At 43.8% G+C, this 17,299-nt stretch overlaps 1 protein-coding gene across 1 annotated transcript in view; it reads left to right on the top strand.

The window, feature by feature from the left end:
• Window positions 1-2,375: 2,375 nt before the first annotated feature.
• LOC126248452 (glycosyltransferase-like protein gnt14) overlaps window positions 2,376-17,299 on the top strand; it is a 154,802-nt gene continuing 139,878 nt past the window's right edge. Inside the window, exon 1 of the mRNA XM_049949443.1 lies at window positions 2,376-2,399. Within this exon, the coding sequence (XP_049805400.1) occupies window positions 2,381-2,399 (19 nt within the window). The 5' untranslated portion in view covers window positions 2,376-2,380. The remainder of the gene's footprint in view (window positions 2,400-17,299) is intronic.

Below are 17,299 nucleotides of genomic sequence, written 5' to 3'. Positions count from 1 at the left end.
TTGCGTGGCCTTAAGTAGGTACGGATGCTCGTACACCTGCACGAGAGTAGCATGTCCGTTTAGCTTCTCAACGAGGCGTTAGATTTATGAAAGGGTGTCTTTTTTTTTAAATATATATGAGCACAGAAAGCCTTTAGCTGTCCAGAGGTTCAGTTGTCACGAACTTGTACACCTTAGCCACTTCCTTGAGCCATACTAAGCTGTCAGTCACTATCCTTTCCCTGAAAAGCCTCTTCAGTGGGAAACAGTATGCTGTTGGCACATCCACCGAATGCATCAACTTATCTTTCAAGGTAGGCTTCTCAACAACACCCACAATACATTAAGCCCTCCCCTTTGTACGTAACGCTTGTGCACCTCAGCCACATTCACTACAGTATTTTTAGACAAGGAAAATGAAACTGCCACTGCCCAACAACTTCTGCATTGAAATGTGTTGTGAGATACAATGATGGATATGAAGTTGAGGAGACGGTCGCTGTGACCGAGCGGTTCTAGGGCTTCAGTCCGGAACCACGCGGCTGCTATGGTCGCAGGCTCGAATCCTGCCTCGGGCATGGATGTGTGTGATGTCTTAGGTTAGTTAGGTTTACGTAATTCTAAGTCTAGGGGACAGATGACCTCAGATGTTAAGTCCCATAGTGCTTAGAGCTATTTGAAGCTGAGGATGGCCAATGAATGAGTGCATATCTGTATGTGTACATATCGTATTTGGTGATCAGCATAAGCCACCTAGCACTCACATAGGCTTAGCAGCAGGATTAAAGGCACATAAATAAATTTTTCTAAGTGACGGATTCCTTTCATAAGAAGGTAGGTCTGAAAATTTCCTATGTGTTTTACTTGACTGAAAAAATCTTGTAAAATATGAGAAAAGTGTATTCTACCGTGTAATTGTTGACAGACCTGTCGTATAGCGTCATTGGTTCTCCTTGACTTACAGGAGTATCAAAAAAGGGAAAAAAACTGTTCCGTTGATACCAAGGCGTATTCGACTTCGTTCTTATATACAATGTTAATTAAAGGTTTTGAGTAGATTTATCACGAGCAAAATGAAGAAGAGAAGTGTATAGGGTCTGGCCAACACCCATGTGTTTCCAGTAGCATCATGTTCATGTAAACAGCAACTCTACAAAGTTAACTAGCGTGAAGAGGGCAGCAAAATTGGTCAGAAATTAATCAATATTAAAGTAAAGCACAAACGCAAGTAATCGCTTTCTTAATACTCTCTCAGTTTGTCAGCCAACCTGTGCTGTACACAGAGCACATGAGAGCTCTAAAGAGTGACAGCACACATTCAACTTTCGCAAAACACCCAATGAACAAAATCCATAACCCCATTAATACCGAAAGTGATCTACACATTCTGAAACACAGCAACAGTCTATACTGACAATAGAAGAAAATTATTACATACAAAAGGCTATAGTGGAAGGGAAAAAGTTTAATAAATGAAAACACAACACCCTGCAACGACACACACTTTACCACTCTGAGAGAACTGACCAAGGACACAGAAAAGAAAGCACACACACGCAAAAGAACCACTTCCCCATCACACACAGAGATATAAAAAAGGAACAGAAGTCGTCGTAACTCCCACTACAGTTTTCATTGCCTTTTCGCAACATGCAATACATCTCCCGCGACACACGCGAACAGCAAGATGGCGTAATCTTGTGGGTCATAAACAAAGTGGAAAGTTTTGTTTTTCTGTATATAGATTCAGCTACATGCCGTCCAACGAACGTGAGCACAAGAATAACTAAGTAACAGCTCAGTACACGCCACAATTGTATTCCACAACACTACCGCAACCCCAATTGCATAACGCTGGCATAGGTAAATTCACCTTTTAGTATTTTCTTACTAACAGCCGCTCACACAGCTGCAAACGACATGATGTACGCTAAGAAAAAACTGCATCAGAAAAAGCACCGAAAAGATGCCGCAAACAGTGACAACGATTCTTAAAAAATGCCATAACATACAATAAATAAGGTAGAATGAAAGTATCGACAGAAAACTAGATTTCAAAAAAACGAACAGTAAAAATGTAATTATGTGTTCTGTGTTTGTATAACTATGCTAGTGCCCGCATCTCGCGGTCGTGCGGTAGCGTTCTCGCTTCCCACGCCCGGGTTCCCGGGTTCGATTCCCGGCGGGGTCAGGGATTTTCTCTGCCTCGTGATGGCTGGGTGTTGTGTGCTGTCCTTAGGTTAGTTAGGTTTAAGTAGTTCTAAGTTCTAGGGGACTGATGACCTTAGATGTTAAGTCCCATAGCGCTCAGAGCCATTTGAACCATTTTTTTGTATTATGGAGACATTGACACCTTTTTAATAATAATTTCCCTTCAATTTCAGGTTATGGACAATTTCGCATGCGAAGTCCAGTGAGTGGTAAGTAAACGTGATTCACCTTTTATTTTTTGTTACGTGCATGTGGTGTGCATGCACTTCGTGACGTTTGGTTCTTAACAGTTCTGGTCTTTTGATTTACCTTGTTGATGAATGAAGATTCTACAATAAATAACTCAGTTCGTTCTTCGTGTAATGCCCGTGATCCCTATATATAATTGTGATGACTTTTGCAGTGTGAACAGTACGACGACATCTACTTCTTACTGACATAAGATGCGTGCGAGAGACTGTACGTATTGTTCTGAAAGTTAGTCACAGGCTAGTTTCGCTTTATTTAGCGCATTTAATGTTAAATTCATTTAGTAATAGTCAGGCCTAAATATTACTAGGTTGCACTCTAGCGTTTATAATTTATTCATTGTACTGTTTGTTTATCCCTGTGGCTGTGGATAGTATTAATTTAAGAAATACAGCAACAAGCCATTTGTTATGTATTCTCATTTATGCCAATGCGCAGGACTTTCACCCCTCTTTAGTCGACGTAATACATATTTGGTCTTCAGTACGCACGTTGCTAAAACATCAACAAGAAATAGGATTCTGCAGCTCCCCTGTCCAAAATAAATTACTTCCTACTCTGTTGTTATTCCGATTTTCTCGTTCATAGATGTGACACACACACTTTACCACTTGTTTCTTGCATAAAAATACTGCGCTGATTTTTTGGGTGAGGTACAAGTGGAAAAGTGTTTCTGCCACGTCTATGAAAGCGAAAATAGGGGTAACAACAAGCAGAGTAGTAGGTACAACTAAAGAGCAATATATCGTAAATATACAATTCGCGAAGTGGAGTAGCTAAACGCAGTTGTTATTTTGTACAAGGCACCAGCTACATCCAGTTTACCGTCTGTGTTTTAATGATGTACTTACTGAAGATTCAAATACGTTTTACGCCATTTGAAAATAGTTGAAAGCCTGAAACGCGTATTGGCATAAATAGAAATACAGAATAAGTGCATGTTTGCTGCATTTCTTGAAATGAAACTATACAGCTGTTTCAGTTACAATGTTGGAGTTTCAGCACATCTTCCAACTGGTTAGGTTACAGCATTATAGACTCTTTATGATGAAACGAAGCGTCTTGCAAGCTGTTGTGGGAAATATCATAATGCCAAAAATGTGGAAAACCATACCGCGTCGTCTTAAGCGTAAAAACATACAACGATTCATATATATGGGTGAGGAAACCTTTCTCTTCGGGATTTACGCAGAAGGTTAAGAATAAATAAATGTTTCAGAGGCGAAATAAAATTGACAACCACTTCAAAGAAAAACAGTTTCGTCGCGATACGTTAGCTGGATGCAGCTTAAGTTGGTGATAGAAACGGGATAGTTTCTGCCCAATATGTTAACATCAGTTGTCATTGTTTCATCGAATTTTCGTGATCTGCAGGTCGAGTTTCGGGAAGTAAACCCGTTGGTCATCCTCGGTAACGTTCAGTTCTGAGTATGCCCACTATCTTATCAAAGGTATCCGAAACCCCCAACGTTATAGCGATGGTGAAGCAAAACAGTGCTGCTCAGTGAGGGTGATTATAGCGACCCGGCAAGGAGATTGGCGCGAAGCTATGCGGCATAGAGCGGCGCTGAGCGAACCAAACATGTTTGTGTCTGACTAGGGTAACTCCCCATCACAGACTCTTCAGATGTAGTAGTAACATGGCCCATTGGATAGTCCATCAAAAACTGAACACAGATCGAGGATGGAAACAGAGAAGCAAAATAGAAACAGTGAATTGTCCAAGCTAAAGATGTACGACATGGAGCGCATTTGAATAGCCTCGGCATGGTGGTTCTGTACGCACGGTGCTGGAGTGTGAATGGGGAGATCCATATTCAAATCTGCCTCGAGTTCCATATTTTTTCACACAATTATGAACTTGCCGTCCAATCACTGATGTATCTATCACTGTACTCAAAGTTTTGCTGTGTCGCGGTGTAACGTCCGTTTGCAAAAGCGAGGTGTAGGGAAAAGACGTCCAGACGTACATACTTCCAATTTGTTCTACACAATTACCACACGTAATGACTCTTGTGTTCCGTTTTGGAAGTACAGACCCTTGAGTTCCTTTGTTGTAACATAATTCATACCCGTTTATTTTTTGCTTTCAGTTCTGTGAGAGGTCTACGCAGCATCTCGCCTGCTCTTACTGTTCTTCTATTCGTCACATTTACTTACAACGATAATTTATTCTTACTACATGACTCATAATCTACAGCCAATGTATAGTGTGACAATGACCAAGATTACAGAAGGAGAACAGACCCGTCAGTGATCGCACGAAAAGTTCATAATTTTGTGGAAGAAAAATAGGCACGTGGAAGGTTTGAACACGGATATCACGCTTTATAGTCCAACACCCTAACCACACAACCATGACGCCGTGGTTCTCACAGTTCGCTCGATGTTGCACATCTTCAGCTTGGACCATTCATTGTTTCTACTTTGCTTCTTTTTTCACAGTTCAGAATATCTTGCTGTTTTCACGCTTGATCTGTGTTCAGTTTTTGATGGGCTGTACACTGGGCCATTTTATCACTAAATCTGAGGGAAGTGCGATAGGAAGTTTCCCTTGCGAGAGCGGCGACCAGAGCTATAGAGTGGCTCAGGCTGCGGCCGCGCAATGCCGGCAGTATTCGGCTGTCACTGTGGGTAGCAGCGTCAGTGCTGGTGATGGCGCTTGAGTTTCTTTAGTTGTACTGTTGAGAAAATGGCATCAGCGGAGGCTTTGAGAGCAGTTTTTTTTATTATTATTATTTGGCATCCTTTATGGGACCATCGAAGCACTATCATCAGAACAAATTTATTTTGGACAAGTTATGTGATGAGGTGGCAGCAGAATTACGGACTATAAGAACAAAATGCATTTCATTAATTTCTTATTTCTTTCATTGACTTAAAATGAGAGGCGATAATGCTGTCGAAGTAGCATAGCTGAAAAACACATGCAAATCGTGTTTTCTTATGGGAGAAAAAGAGTTCAAAACTATCATTTAGACGGCTTCATTTTAAGATCTGTTAAAATTTCGTCCTGTATGATAAATGCCTCGCCTTGAACGCTCGATATCTATTGAATGTTGCTCATCGACACTGAGGAATCCTTGTAGGTCAATGACGGCGTTGTGAAGTTAATGTACATTTCACCATATCATCAGCAAATTCAGGCACAATTTCTCTTGGCTTCGACAATATGCTCCACTTACCCGTCATTATTGCAAAATCGCATTCTGTTAATTGTCATGGTCTGGAAAAGCGTTTGTTGAAACGATAAGTACTCCTAATGTCCATAGAATACAAAAGGCAATCCAGCAAATGTATTTGGTAGTGGAGAGTGTGACGATGTACTCTTGCATCAAGAAGAATAAAATCTAGCACCTTCCCTTTCTTTTCCAAATCCCCCAACATCGATTGCAATGAATTTCAAAAATGGTTCAAATGGCTCTGAGCACTATGGGACTCAACTGCTGAGGTCATTAGTCCCCTAGAACTTAGAACTAGTTAAACCTAACTAACCTAAGGACATCACAAACATCCATGCCCCAGGCAGGATTCGAACCTGCGACCGTAGCGGTCTCGCGGTTCCAGACTGCAGCGCCTTTAACCACACGGCCACTTCGGGCAATGAATTTCCCCTGAGGATCTGCAACTGCTTGTTGTAAGATTGAATGAAAATCTTTATAAGTAAAAAATATTGTACCAGAATTTTCTGGGCACTTCAGACGAATGTGTTTTCGGTCAGCATCACCTACTACAGTTAGGAAGGTCCGTATGTTACATAAATCATTCATAGTATTTAGAAAAAGACACTCACATGTGGAGTGGCTGGAAGCAATCCACCAATATTTTGGCAGTTGACCCCACAATACTTGCAACGGTTGTGAATCTTACTGTTAATGTCAGAGCCATGTTTCGAAAACTTCTTCCGTTTTCTAGGAACCTGTAAAAATTCTCTTTTTATCAGCTATAGATGGCCCGTAAAAATGGCGTTATTTCAATGGAAAAGCCTGTAGTAGCTTGAATATCGGTTGGATATGGAAGTGTCGACTATTAATCATATGGCAAAATATTTTTCTCTTCGCGTACTGTCATTTGCAAAACTCTTGTTTCGATATCTCAAAACGTGTATGAGTTTTGATTAATGTTACAAATATCTCATTCTGACTTTTTCGCTGGCGCTCGAATTCGGGACGAAGCGCTTTACAAACGACCAATTTTCTCGAGATTGAGGATAGATACTGATATCCTTCTAAATGTAAGGAATAATTCAGTATGTTAGGTACTTTTCATTGACAGAAGCATGTGACTGAACATGTACCATGGAGATCAATTATGAAATAATAAACACATTGTTACTTTCCCCCGTGTGTCTTGGTATCATTTGTTTGTAACTTATATGGTACTTATCATCAATTATTTAACCACGGACTCTCCACATATCACAACACTTCGCTTTGCGTCGTAATTATTTCACGACATGCTTCACGTCACTTGTGATGGAAGTCCTAGCAATCTTTATTTTTTGTGTCTCTTAGTGGAATGACAAGTTGCTATGCAACATTTAACAGTTCGTTAGTCGTAGTTTAGTTTACTTTGTTCCCTAATTTACATTTGTAACTTATTTTAAACCAGGTTTATGGACGATGTGTGAGGTTTAAGTTAATGCGTTACACACGTTAGTGTTTAGTAACGTAATGACGAGTTACTATGATCATTTGCCATTTTAATTTATATTACCCACTCTAAATTGCACATCTCTGAAGACATTTGTTAGTTGTTTCGGTTGTCCTTTTAATTTGAATTTACACTACATTAACTGTGTCCTAAGCCTTTCCTTATTCTTTTGTATGCAAAGCCCCATTTGGTAATGGCCTTGATAGTTACTCTTGTCAGAGTTACTTAGTTTCTCTGTAGCGTTTGAAACAATACAGTGAATCTCTTTCCATCACAAACTAAGATTAAAAGGAAAACCATTATATGTCTGGATGTTGATTATTACTTTGAGACCAAATACATCGGCTCGCTTTACCTTAGTCATATTAGTACATTTCATTATGAACCATCAAGAAGATAGCCTAGCACAATAACACGCCGGTTCTGGGATTTGGGGAGGTGAACCTGACCCAGACAGAATCCGTCTCACAGATTAACGATGGGGGCTGTTGAGTGACCCTTCCTTGATATGATTTTTTGGTGGTTTTAAGTTACATCTCAGTAATATCGAAAATTCGCCAGCGCACATGGAACTTGATGATGACTGCTAGACGGCATAAAGCCGCGTGAGTACGCCCACCTTGCCGGCGAATTACTGTTTGCTGCCAAACTATTAAGCTATCCACGCCCTGACCGTGCCTTCAGTTGAGTGTCTACTGCATTACGTATCGCTCTTAAAACGTACTCTCTGATTTAATCTGACTACTGGTAGTATGAATCTTTGGCAATATCTGGACCTTTTCATTGATCAAGACTTGCGACTTAGTAACAGCTGAGTATTCCTGTTCTACAAGACCACATTAGCAACGTTTCCCACCAGGTATCCCACCTTTCTCAGTGTTCATTGGTCTTCAACCATAAATGCAGTTGCCATACAGGGTTCTGTCCAAAACGAATCATCTAAGACCTGAATTTGAGAGAGAAAATTTGCATTCTAACCCTGCGCACGCTAACAATAACTCGGTACAGCCTTGTGCAGATGACTACTTGATCATTGAATGCGATGTGTACCGTTCTGATTTCTATTACCGACTGCAATGATGATGGGACTAGGGGACGGGTAATTTAAAAAAATGCATTATTGACCATGATGTTTATTGACATTTCCTAGAACGATTGACAAGGGATTGGACTACAGACTTACGGAAAATTACTACATATTACTGGCCCGTAAGAATTCGTGTTGGAGTGAAAGCTGATGAGAAGACAGATCAGCGTGTAGTGGAGCGAAAGGAAATAGGCACTACATTTGAGTGGAATCTTAGCCGTGGAAGCACAAGGCAAGCTCAGTTAAATGAATTATGAAACCAACAGAGAGCACTGAAACTTTAGCAGTAGATACTGCATTGCATGTAAGATGCAGCCATGGAAAGGCTAGTTAGAGCACAGCTAATTAATGCTTTAGTAGATAATAGCGGGGTGGACCATTCCAGAACCTCTCTTTTCTGAAAGAGGAAATCGGACTCTTATGCGAGAGGAAAGAGTGATTCTAAATGTACCTATTTGCGTGATCTCCCAGAAAGCAAAGTTGATTTATAGAGGAAGATATTAGTTACACGGAGGCCTAAAACGCATAGATACTCTTATTCTCGTGTTCCGCAAAGGCAACACGGGCCATGGACTATTCCTTCCACAACCTTCAAACAGCTTCTTAGCCATTACAGAAGTATGAGAGGCAGTGTCTATAATCACCTGAAAAGTTTTTTTTCCCTATTTGTACACAGACCATCGGACAGCTCACTGTCAATAACTCAACTTATGTCTTCGATGTCTGTGTACAAAACAAATATTTGTGTCTCCTCAGAACTACGAACTCCCTCTCCTAATATTTCTAGACCATATCGGTCCACGTTTCTTTACTCATTGCACCTATTCCGAGACAGTCCTGAGTGTGACCATGCATTTCGTCTTCTTCGCCCACTTTTACGTCTGGAATAAGATCGCTGATGACTCCTTCGTGTCTCGTGGAATTTACGAGAAATGCGAAACTGATTTTGCTCTGTTGGTAATGGGGAGCATGGTACTGTGTCTCGATCGTAGCCAGACTTCGTCAGTAGAGATAGAAAACCTGGAATATTGCTTATATTCCTGCCATCAGTCATGATTTCTCTTTGCATTCTGCGGGCAGCTTGGTCTACATCTACATTTATACTCCGCAAGCCACCCAACGGTGTGTGGCGGAGGGCACTTTACGTGCCACTGTCATTACCTCCCTTTTCTGTTCCAGTCGCGTATGGATCGCTGGAAGAACGACTGTCTGAAAGCCTCCGTGCGCGCTCGAATCTCTCTAATTTTACATTCGTGATCTCCTCGGGAGGTATAAGTAGGGGGAAGCAATAAATTCGATACCTCATCCTGAAACGCACCCTCTCGAAACCTGGCGAACAAGGTACACCGCGATGCAGAGCGCCTCTCTTGTAGAGTCGGCCACTTGAGTTTGCTAAACATCTCCGTAACGTTATCACGGTTACCAAATAACCCTATGACGAAACGCGCCGCTCTTCTTTGGATCTTCTCTATCTCCTCCGTCAGCCTGATCTGGTACGGATCCCACACTGATGAGCAATACTCAAGTATAGGTCGAACGAGTGTTTTGTAAGCCACCTCCTTTGTTGATGGACTACATTTTCTAAGGACTCTCCCAATGAATCTCAACCTGGTACCCGCCTTACCAACAATTAATTTTATATGATCATTCCACTTCAAATCGTTCCGCACGCATACTCCCAGATATTTTACAGAAGTAACTGCTACCAGTGTTTGTTCCGCTATCATATAATCATACAATAAAGGATCCTTCTTTCTATTTATTCGCAATACATTACATTTGTCTATGTTAAGGGTCAGTTGCCACTCCCTGCACCAAGTGCCTATCCGCTGCAGATCTTCCTGCATTTCGCTACAGTTTTCTAATGCTGCAGCTTCTCTGTATACTACAGCATCATCCGCGAGAAGCCGCATGGAACTTCCGACACTATCTGCTAGGTCATTTATATATATTGTGAAAAACAATGGTCCCATAACACTCCCCTGTGGCACGCCAGAGGTTACTTTAACGTCTGTAGACGTCTCTCCAATGATAACAACATGCTGTGTTCTGTTTGCTAAAAACTCTTCAATCCAGCCACACAGCTGGTCTGATATTCCGTAGGCTCTTACTTTGTTTAACAGGCGACAGCGCGGATCTGTATCGAACGCCTTCCGGAAGTCAAGGAAAATAGCATCTACCTGGGAGCCTGTATCTGATATTTTCTGGGTCTTATGAACAAATAAAGCGAGTTGGGTCTCACACGATCGCTGTTTCCGGAATCCATGTCGATTCCTACAAAGTAGATTCTGGATTTCCAAAAACGACGTGATACTCGAGCAAAAAACATGTTCTAAAGTTCTACAACAGATCGACGTCAGAGATATAGGTCTATAGTTTTGCGCATCTGCTCGATGACCCTTCTTGAAGACTGGGACTACCTGTGCTCTTTTCCAATCATTTGGAACCTTCCGTTCCTCTAGAGACTTGCGGTACACGGCTGTTAGAGGGGGGGCAAGTTCTTTCGCGTACTCTCTGTAGAATCAAATTGGTATCCCGTCAGGTCCAGTGGACTTTCCTCTGTTGAGTGATTCCAGTTGCTTTTCTATTCCTTGGACACTTATTTCGATGTCAGCCATTTTTTCGTTTGTGCGAGGATTTAGAGAAGGAACTGCAGTGCGGTCTTCCTCTGTGAAACAGCTTTGGAAAGAGGTGTTTAGTATTTCAGCTTTACGTGTGTCATCCTCTGTTTCAATGCCATCATCATCCCGGAGTGTCTGGATATGCTGTTTCGAGCCACTTACTGATCTTAAGTAAGAGCAGAACTTCCTAGGATTTTCTGTCAAGTCTGTACATAGAATTTTACTTTCGAATTCACTGAACGCTTCACGCATAGCCCTCCTTACGCTAACTTTGACATCGTTTAGCTTCTGTTTGTCTGAGAGGTTTTGGCTGCGTTTAAACTTGGAGTGAAGCTCTCTTTGCTTTCGCAGTAGTTTCCTAACTTTGTTGTTGAACCACGGTGGGTTTTTCCCGTCCCTCACAGTTTTGCTCGGCACGTACCTGTCTAAAACGCATTTTACGATTGCCTTGAACTTTTTCCATAAACACTCAACATTGTCAGTGTCGGAACAGAAATTTTCGTTTTGATCTGTTAGGTAGTCTGAAATCTGCCTTCTATTACTCTTGCTAAACAGATAAACCTTCCTCCCTTTTTTATATTCCTATTAACTTCCATATTCAGGGATGCTGCAACGGCCTTATGATCACTGATTCCCTGTTCTGCACATACAGAGTCGAAAAGTTCGGGTCTGTTTGTTATCAGTAGGTCCAAGATGTTTTCTCCACGAGTCGGTTCTCTGTTTAATTGCTCGAGGTAATATACGGATAGTGCACTCAGTATAATGTAACTCGATGCTCTGTCCCTACCACCCGTCCTAAACATCTGAGTGTCCCAGTCTATATCTGGTAAATTGAAATCTCCACCTAAGACTATAATATGCTGAGAAAATTTATGTGAAATGTATTCCAAATTTTCTCTCAGTTGTTCTGCCACTAATGCTGCTGAGTCGGGAGGTCGGTAAAAGGAGCCAATTATTAACCTAGCTCGGTTGCTGAGCGTAACCTCCACCCATAATATCTCACAGGAACTATCCACTTGTACTTCACTACAGGATAAACTACTACTAACAGCGACAAACACGCCACCACCGGTTGCATGCAATCTATCCTTTCTAAACACCGTCTGTGCCTTTGTAAAAATTTCGGCTGAATTTATCTCTGGCTTCAGCCAGCTTTCTGTACCTATAACGATTTCAGCTTCGGTGCTTTCTATAAGCGCTTGAAGTTCCAGTACTTTACCAATGCAGCTTCGACAGTTTACAATTACAATACCGATTGCTGCTTGGTCCACGCATGTCCTAACTTTGCCCCGCACCTTTTGAGGCTGTTGCCCTTTCTGTACTTGCCCGAGGCCATCTAACCTAAAAAACCGCCCAGTCCACGCCACACAACCCCTGCTACCCGTGTAGCCGCTTGCTGCGTGTAGTGGACTCCTGACCTATCCAGCAGAACCCGAAACCCCACCACCCTATGGCGCAAGTCGAGGAATCTGCAGCCCATACGGTCACAGAACTGTCTCAGCCTCTGATTCAGACCCTCCACTCGACTCTGTACCAAAGGTCCGCAGTCAGTCCTGTCGACGATGCTGCAGATGGTGAGCTCTGCTTTCATCCCGCTAGCGAGACTGGCAGTCTTCACCAAATCAGATAGCCGCCGGAAGCCAGAGAGGATTTCCTCCGATCCCTAGCGACACACACAATTGGTGCCGACATGAGCGACCGCCTGCAGATGGGTGCACCCTGTACTCTTCATGGCATCCGGAAGGAGCCTTTCCACATCTGGAATGACTCCCCCCGGTATGCACATGGAGTGCACATTGGTTTTCTTCCCCTCTCTTGCTGCCATATCCCTAAGGGGTCCCATTACGCGCCTGACGTTGGAGCTCCCAACTACCAGTAAGCCCACGCTCTGCGACTGCCCGGATCTTGCAGACTGAGGGGCAACCTCAGGAACAGGACAAACAGCCATCTCCGACCGAAGATCAGTATCAGCCGGAGACAGAGCCTGAAACCGGTTCGTCAGACAAACTGGAGAGGCCTTCCGTTCAGCCCTCCGGAATGTCTTTCGCCCCCTGCCACACCTCGAGACGACCTCCCACTCTACCACAGGTGAGGGATCAGCCTCAATGTGGGCAGTATCTCGGGCAGCCACAGTCGTAGTCCGATCGGGGGATGCGTAGGACGAGCTGGCCGTCCCCGACAAACCCCCATCCGGACCCCCACAGTGATGCCCATTGGCAACAGCCTCAAGCAAACAAATTCTGATAAATTCGGGAGGGTCGTACAACGAATCGAGATCCTTAAAAATGGCATCAGATTCTGGTGTCTCGCATCGTGATATGCGGCAGCATCAGGATGCTAAGTCTTACTCGATCCAGCGTACTTTTCGATCAATATTTGGCGAAGAAACCTGTTCGGAACTCCGTGTATAATTTACGGTCTTGCATGCCTATACGCATCCGCATCATTACTTCACTTCTCTGGTGCACACAGGAAGTTCATTTTTCATGATGGATTGCAGCATCTCCTGTTTTCTTCATCTTCAGAGTCATTAATTGATCTGTTCAAAGCGCCCATGTAATACGTTGTCGGACTCCGAATTCTTGACTCTGAAACTCTCTGAGCTCGTCAGGAAAGCGTCTTCTCTTCTTCGTATCACTATTATCGGAACACACTGCTCCCTCGATTCCTACAGGTCCTCACCGTGTACGGCTAATTTTTGCAGTTCATCTGGAGCTTCATGGTGTCGCCAATTAATTGCCGCCTGAATCTCCTTAAAACAAAGCAGAATCTGTACCTTTTCCGTTTCTGCCACATCTACTAGACGAGTCCTGTTCGAATTATTCTCCTCAAGATCAGATAACTGTTCAACTGCCACCGTAAAAACTTCAATTTGTCTGTTTGTCTTGTATATTTCACCATCACTTTGGTTCAAGTCCTGCTTGCGTCTCGATACTTTCTGAGAGACATCCCGTAACGTGTTATTTTGTTCCTTGTTGACTTCTTCCAATACTTACTGTACAACGGCCGGTTTAGCTGAAATTCCGTTTTCTAGATTTTCAGCTACCATGGCACTGTCTTTCGTCATTTCGTCTGGCCACTGATTTATCGCCCCTAACTCAGATTTCACGCTTTGCAACTCCTGATGAAGGCTTAAAATTATGCGTTTACTATCAACTATGAATGAAATCTATCCTTTGATTAGCACTACTTCTTTTTTCCTGTATTCTCTTGGAATTTTCGTCTTTTTTATTGTTGTCTTTTTGTTTGGAACTATCTTTCATTTGTTGGAAGTATCTTTAATTTTTTGGAAGTGTCTTCTATTTTAAGTAATTTTTTGCAGTTTCATTTCCCTCAGTAAGGCTTGCAAGCTATTAAGATAAAAGACAGGCACTGGAATTCTTGCTGCATCTGATGTTACCTTTTCCGCTGGTGTTTGTAAGAACTCAGTCGTATCCTGTCTCGGGGCTCCGGGTGATAAACAACTCTCCGGACTCTCGCCTATTGCCTTTAGCTTTTATGCTTCATATCGATAGTTACCTATTGATCTGGCTTCCACCGCCTCCACGTTCTGAGCACTCTGAGTTGGCTTCGTTTCAAGAGAAAGCTCTGTCTCCCCTGGCACTCAGCAAGCCGAGCCTTTAGGTCGCGATCGTATTGTAACGCTCTTGACTAACCTGTTCTGTTTAACACCATAAGCAATTTAACTCCCTAACTTGAGACTGCAGTGAATATAAACCTATAACTGTTCTGAGTACCCAGATCAACCATAAATTTACTTAAACCCAATGATATGGTAGGCAGAAAAAGCAGAAACCATCATAAGCAACGCTGCATAATCATCAAAGGTGTATTACGATGCTGAACAACTCAGACGAGGCAGAACAGAATTGCCTGATGCCTGTTGAAAAGAGAACCATCAATTACAAGAGTAAATTTAAAGCTAAGTTAGCCTACTTTTCTTGTTCTGGCTGCGAAAATGTAAAGAAGGCCTTAAGGCAGGGATATCATACATGAAAGGTACTCGTTGATTTAAGCTGACTTCTGGTTGTATAATAAGCGGGTACACTACATCAGTAGTATTTGGTGTAACTTGCGAATTTGGGCCTCACATGAGGCATGTTAGGGTTGTCCATGAGATTGTGGTGAGCTCTGCGTGGGGATGGCGCAGGGGTAGCGCACCTGCCTAGAAGAGTAATGTATATATGTGTCACTTCTGTTATGCGACGTTCTTTTTAATGCTGCCCCATCAAATCAGAAAGAGCTTCTTTCTCACCTTGTAATGTCCAACTGCGGGCAATGAGCAACAAAGTTCCCTTAAATTGCGAAGTCTGCAATGAATTCTGGATGTTCTAATTTTCGTTCTTGTACTCCTTGTTTCTTCATGGATTCAACGATAACGAGTTTTAAGTGGAAAAATCGTTCCGGGCATGCCCCTTGACTTAACCAACGTACTTTGCAGTAATATACACTCCTGGAAATGGAAAAAAGAACACATTGACACCGGTGTGTCAGACCCACCATACTTGCCCCGGACACTGCGAGAGGTCTGTACAAGCAATGATCACACGCACGGCACAGCGGACACACCAGGAACCGCGGTGTTGGCCGTCGAATGGCGCTAGCTGCGCAGCATTTGTGCACCGCCGCCGTCAGTGTCAGCCAGTTTGCCGTGGCATACGGAGCTCCATCGCAGTCTTTAACACTGGTAGCATGCCGCGACAGCGTGGACGTGAACCGTATGTGCAGTTGACGGACTTTGAGCGAGGGCGTATAGTGGGCATGCGGGAGGCCGGGTGGACGTACCGCCGAATTGCTCAACACGTGGGGCGTGAGGTCTCCACAGTACATCGATGTTGTCGCCAGTGGTCGGCGGAAGGTGCACGTGCCCGTCGACCTGGGACCGGACCGCAGCGACGCACGGATGCACGCCAAGACAGTAGGATCCTACGCAGTGCCGTAGGGGACCGCACCGCCACTTCCCAGCAAATTAGGGACACTGTTGCTCCTGGGGTATCGGCGAGGACCATTCGCAACCGTCTCCATGAAGCTGGGCTACGGTCCCGCACACCGTTAGGCCGTCTTCCGCTCACGCCCCAACATCGTGCAGCCCGCCTCCAGTGGTGTCGCGACAGGCGTGAATGGAGGGACGAATGGAGACGTGTCGTCTTCAGCGATGAGAGTCGCTTCTGCCTTGGTGCCAATGATGGTCGTATGCGTGTTTGGCGCCGTGCAGGTGAGCGCCACAATCAGGACTGCATACGACCGAGGCACACAGGGCCAACACCCGGCATCATGGTGTGGGGAGCGATCTCCTACACTGGCCGTACACCACTGGTGATCGTCGAGGGGACACTGAATAGTGCACGGTACATCCAAACCGTCATCGAACCCATCGTTCTACCATTCCTAGACCGGCAAGGGAACTTGCTGTTCCAACAGGACAATGCACGTCCGCATGTATCCCGTGCCACCCAACGTGCTCTAGAAGGTGTAAGTCAACTACTCTGGCCAGCAAGATCTCCGGATCTGTCCCCCATTGAGCATGTTTGGGACTGGATGAAGCGTCGTCTCACGCGGTCTGCACGTCCAGCACGAACGCTGGTCCAACTGAGGCGCCAGGTGGAAATGGCATGGCAAGCCGTTCCACAGGACTACATCCAGCATCTCTACGATCGTCTCCATGGGAGAATAGCAGCCTGCATTGCTGCGAAAGGTGGATATACACTGTACTAGTGCCGACATTGTGCATGCTCTGTTGCCTGTGTCTATGTGCCTGTGGTTCTGTCAGTGTGATCATGTGATGTATCTGACCCCAGGAATGTGTCAATAAAGTTTCCCCTTCCTGGGACAATGAATTCACGGTGTTCTTATTTCAATTTCCAGGAGTGTATAAATTCTGTATACTCTTAGTTCGGTTGCATGGAAAACTGTTGCAACTGAAAGTGGAGGCATATTATCCAAGGACAGCTCAATGAATGTGGTATACGGGGACGTTTACCAGTTCTCTTACGTTCCTTTCTCTCCCCACGTTATTTTAAGTATGGAATCTGCAATACTTTATCAGTCTTTTTGAAGAAGAGAGCAGTGTCCATCAGGTGGTATTTCTGAGAACGATGATGCTCGTAACAGTTATTAACAGCATTACGAACGCGGGAGAGACCCTGCCCAGTGTTTACTATTTGTGAACGACTTCTCCACCTTGAGCTTGTTTTCCAGCATTACAAGTAGCACATGCCAGCTTCAGCTGACGGTCAGGAGACTGGAGGAGTAGGCAACTAAAATCAGGTTGGATTTCCGACTGAGAAATCTATGTATGTTCTTTTTAACCGTTTGCACTCCATTTTTACTTTCCCTGAATTGAGAATGAAAGGCTCCACTTAAATTTTAAGAATCCTGGGGTTCCTGGGCCTCACCTCTGACGAAAAACTGCCTTGTCTGCCACATCTGAAAGATTTGAAGGCAAGATGTCTCAGAGCGCTTAGTGGTTAGTGACAGAGCTTAGGAGCCAGACAGGACC

Source organism: Schistocerca nitens, chromosome 3, assembly GCF_023898315.1.
Source record: "Schistocerca nitens isolate TAMUIC-IGC-003100 chromosome 3, iqSchNite1.1, whole genome shotgun sequence".
In the NCBI taxonomy this organism is placed as follows: domain Eukaryota; kingdom Metazoa; phylum Arthropoda; class Insecta; order Orthoptera; family Acrididae; genus Schistocerca; species Schistocerca nitens.
The sequence above is the reverse complement of the archived record's forward strand: the minus strand, read 5'-3'. Positions and strand labels throughout refer to the sequence as shown.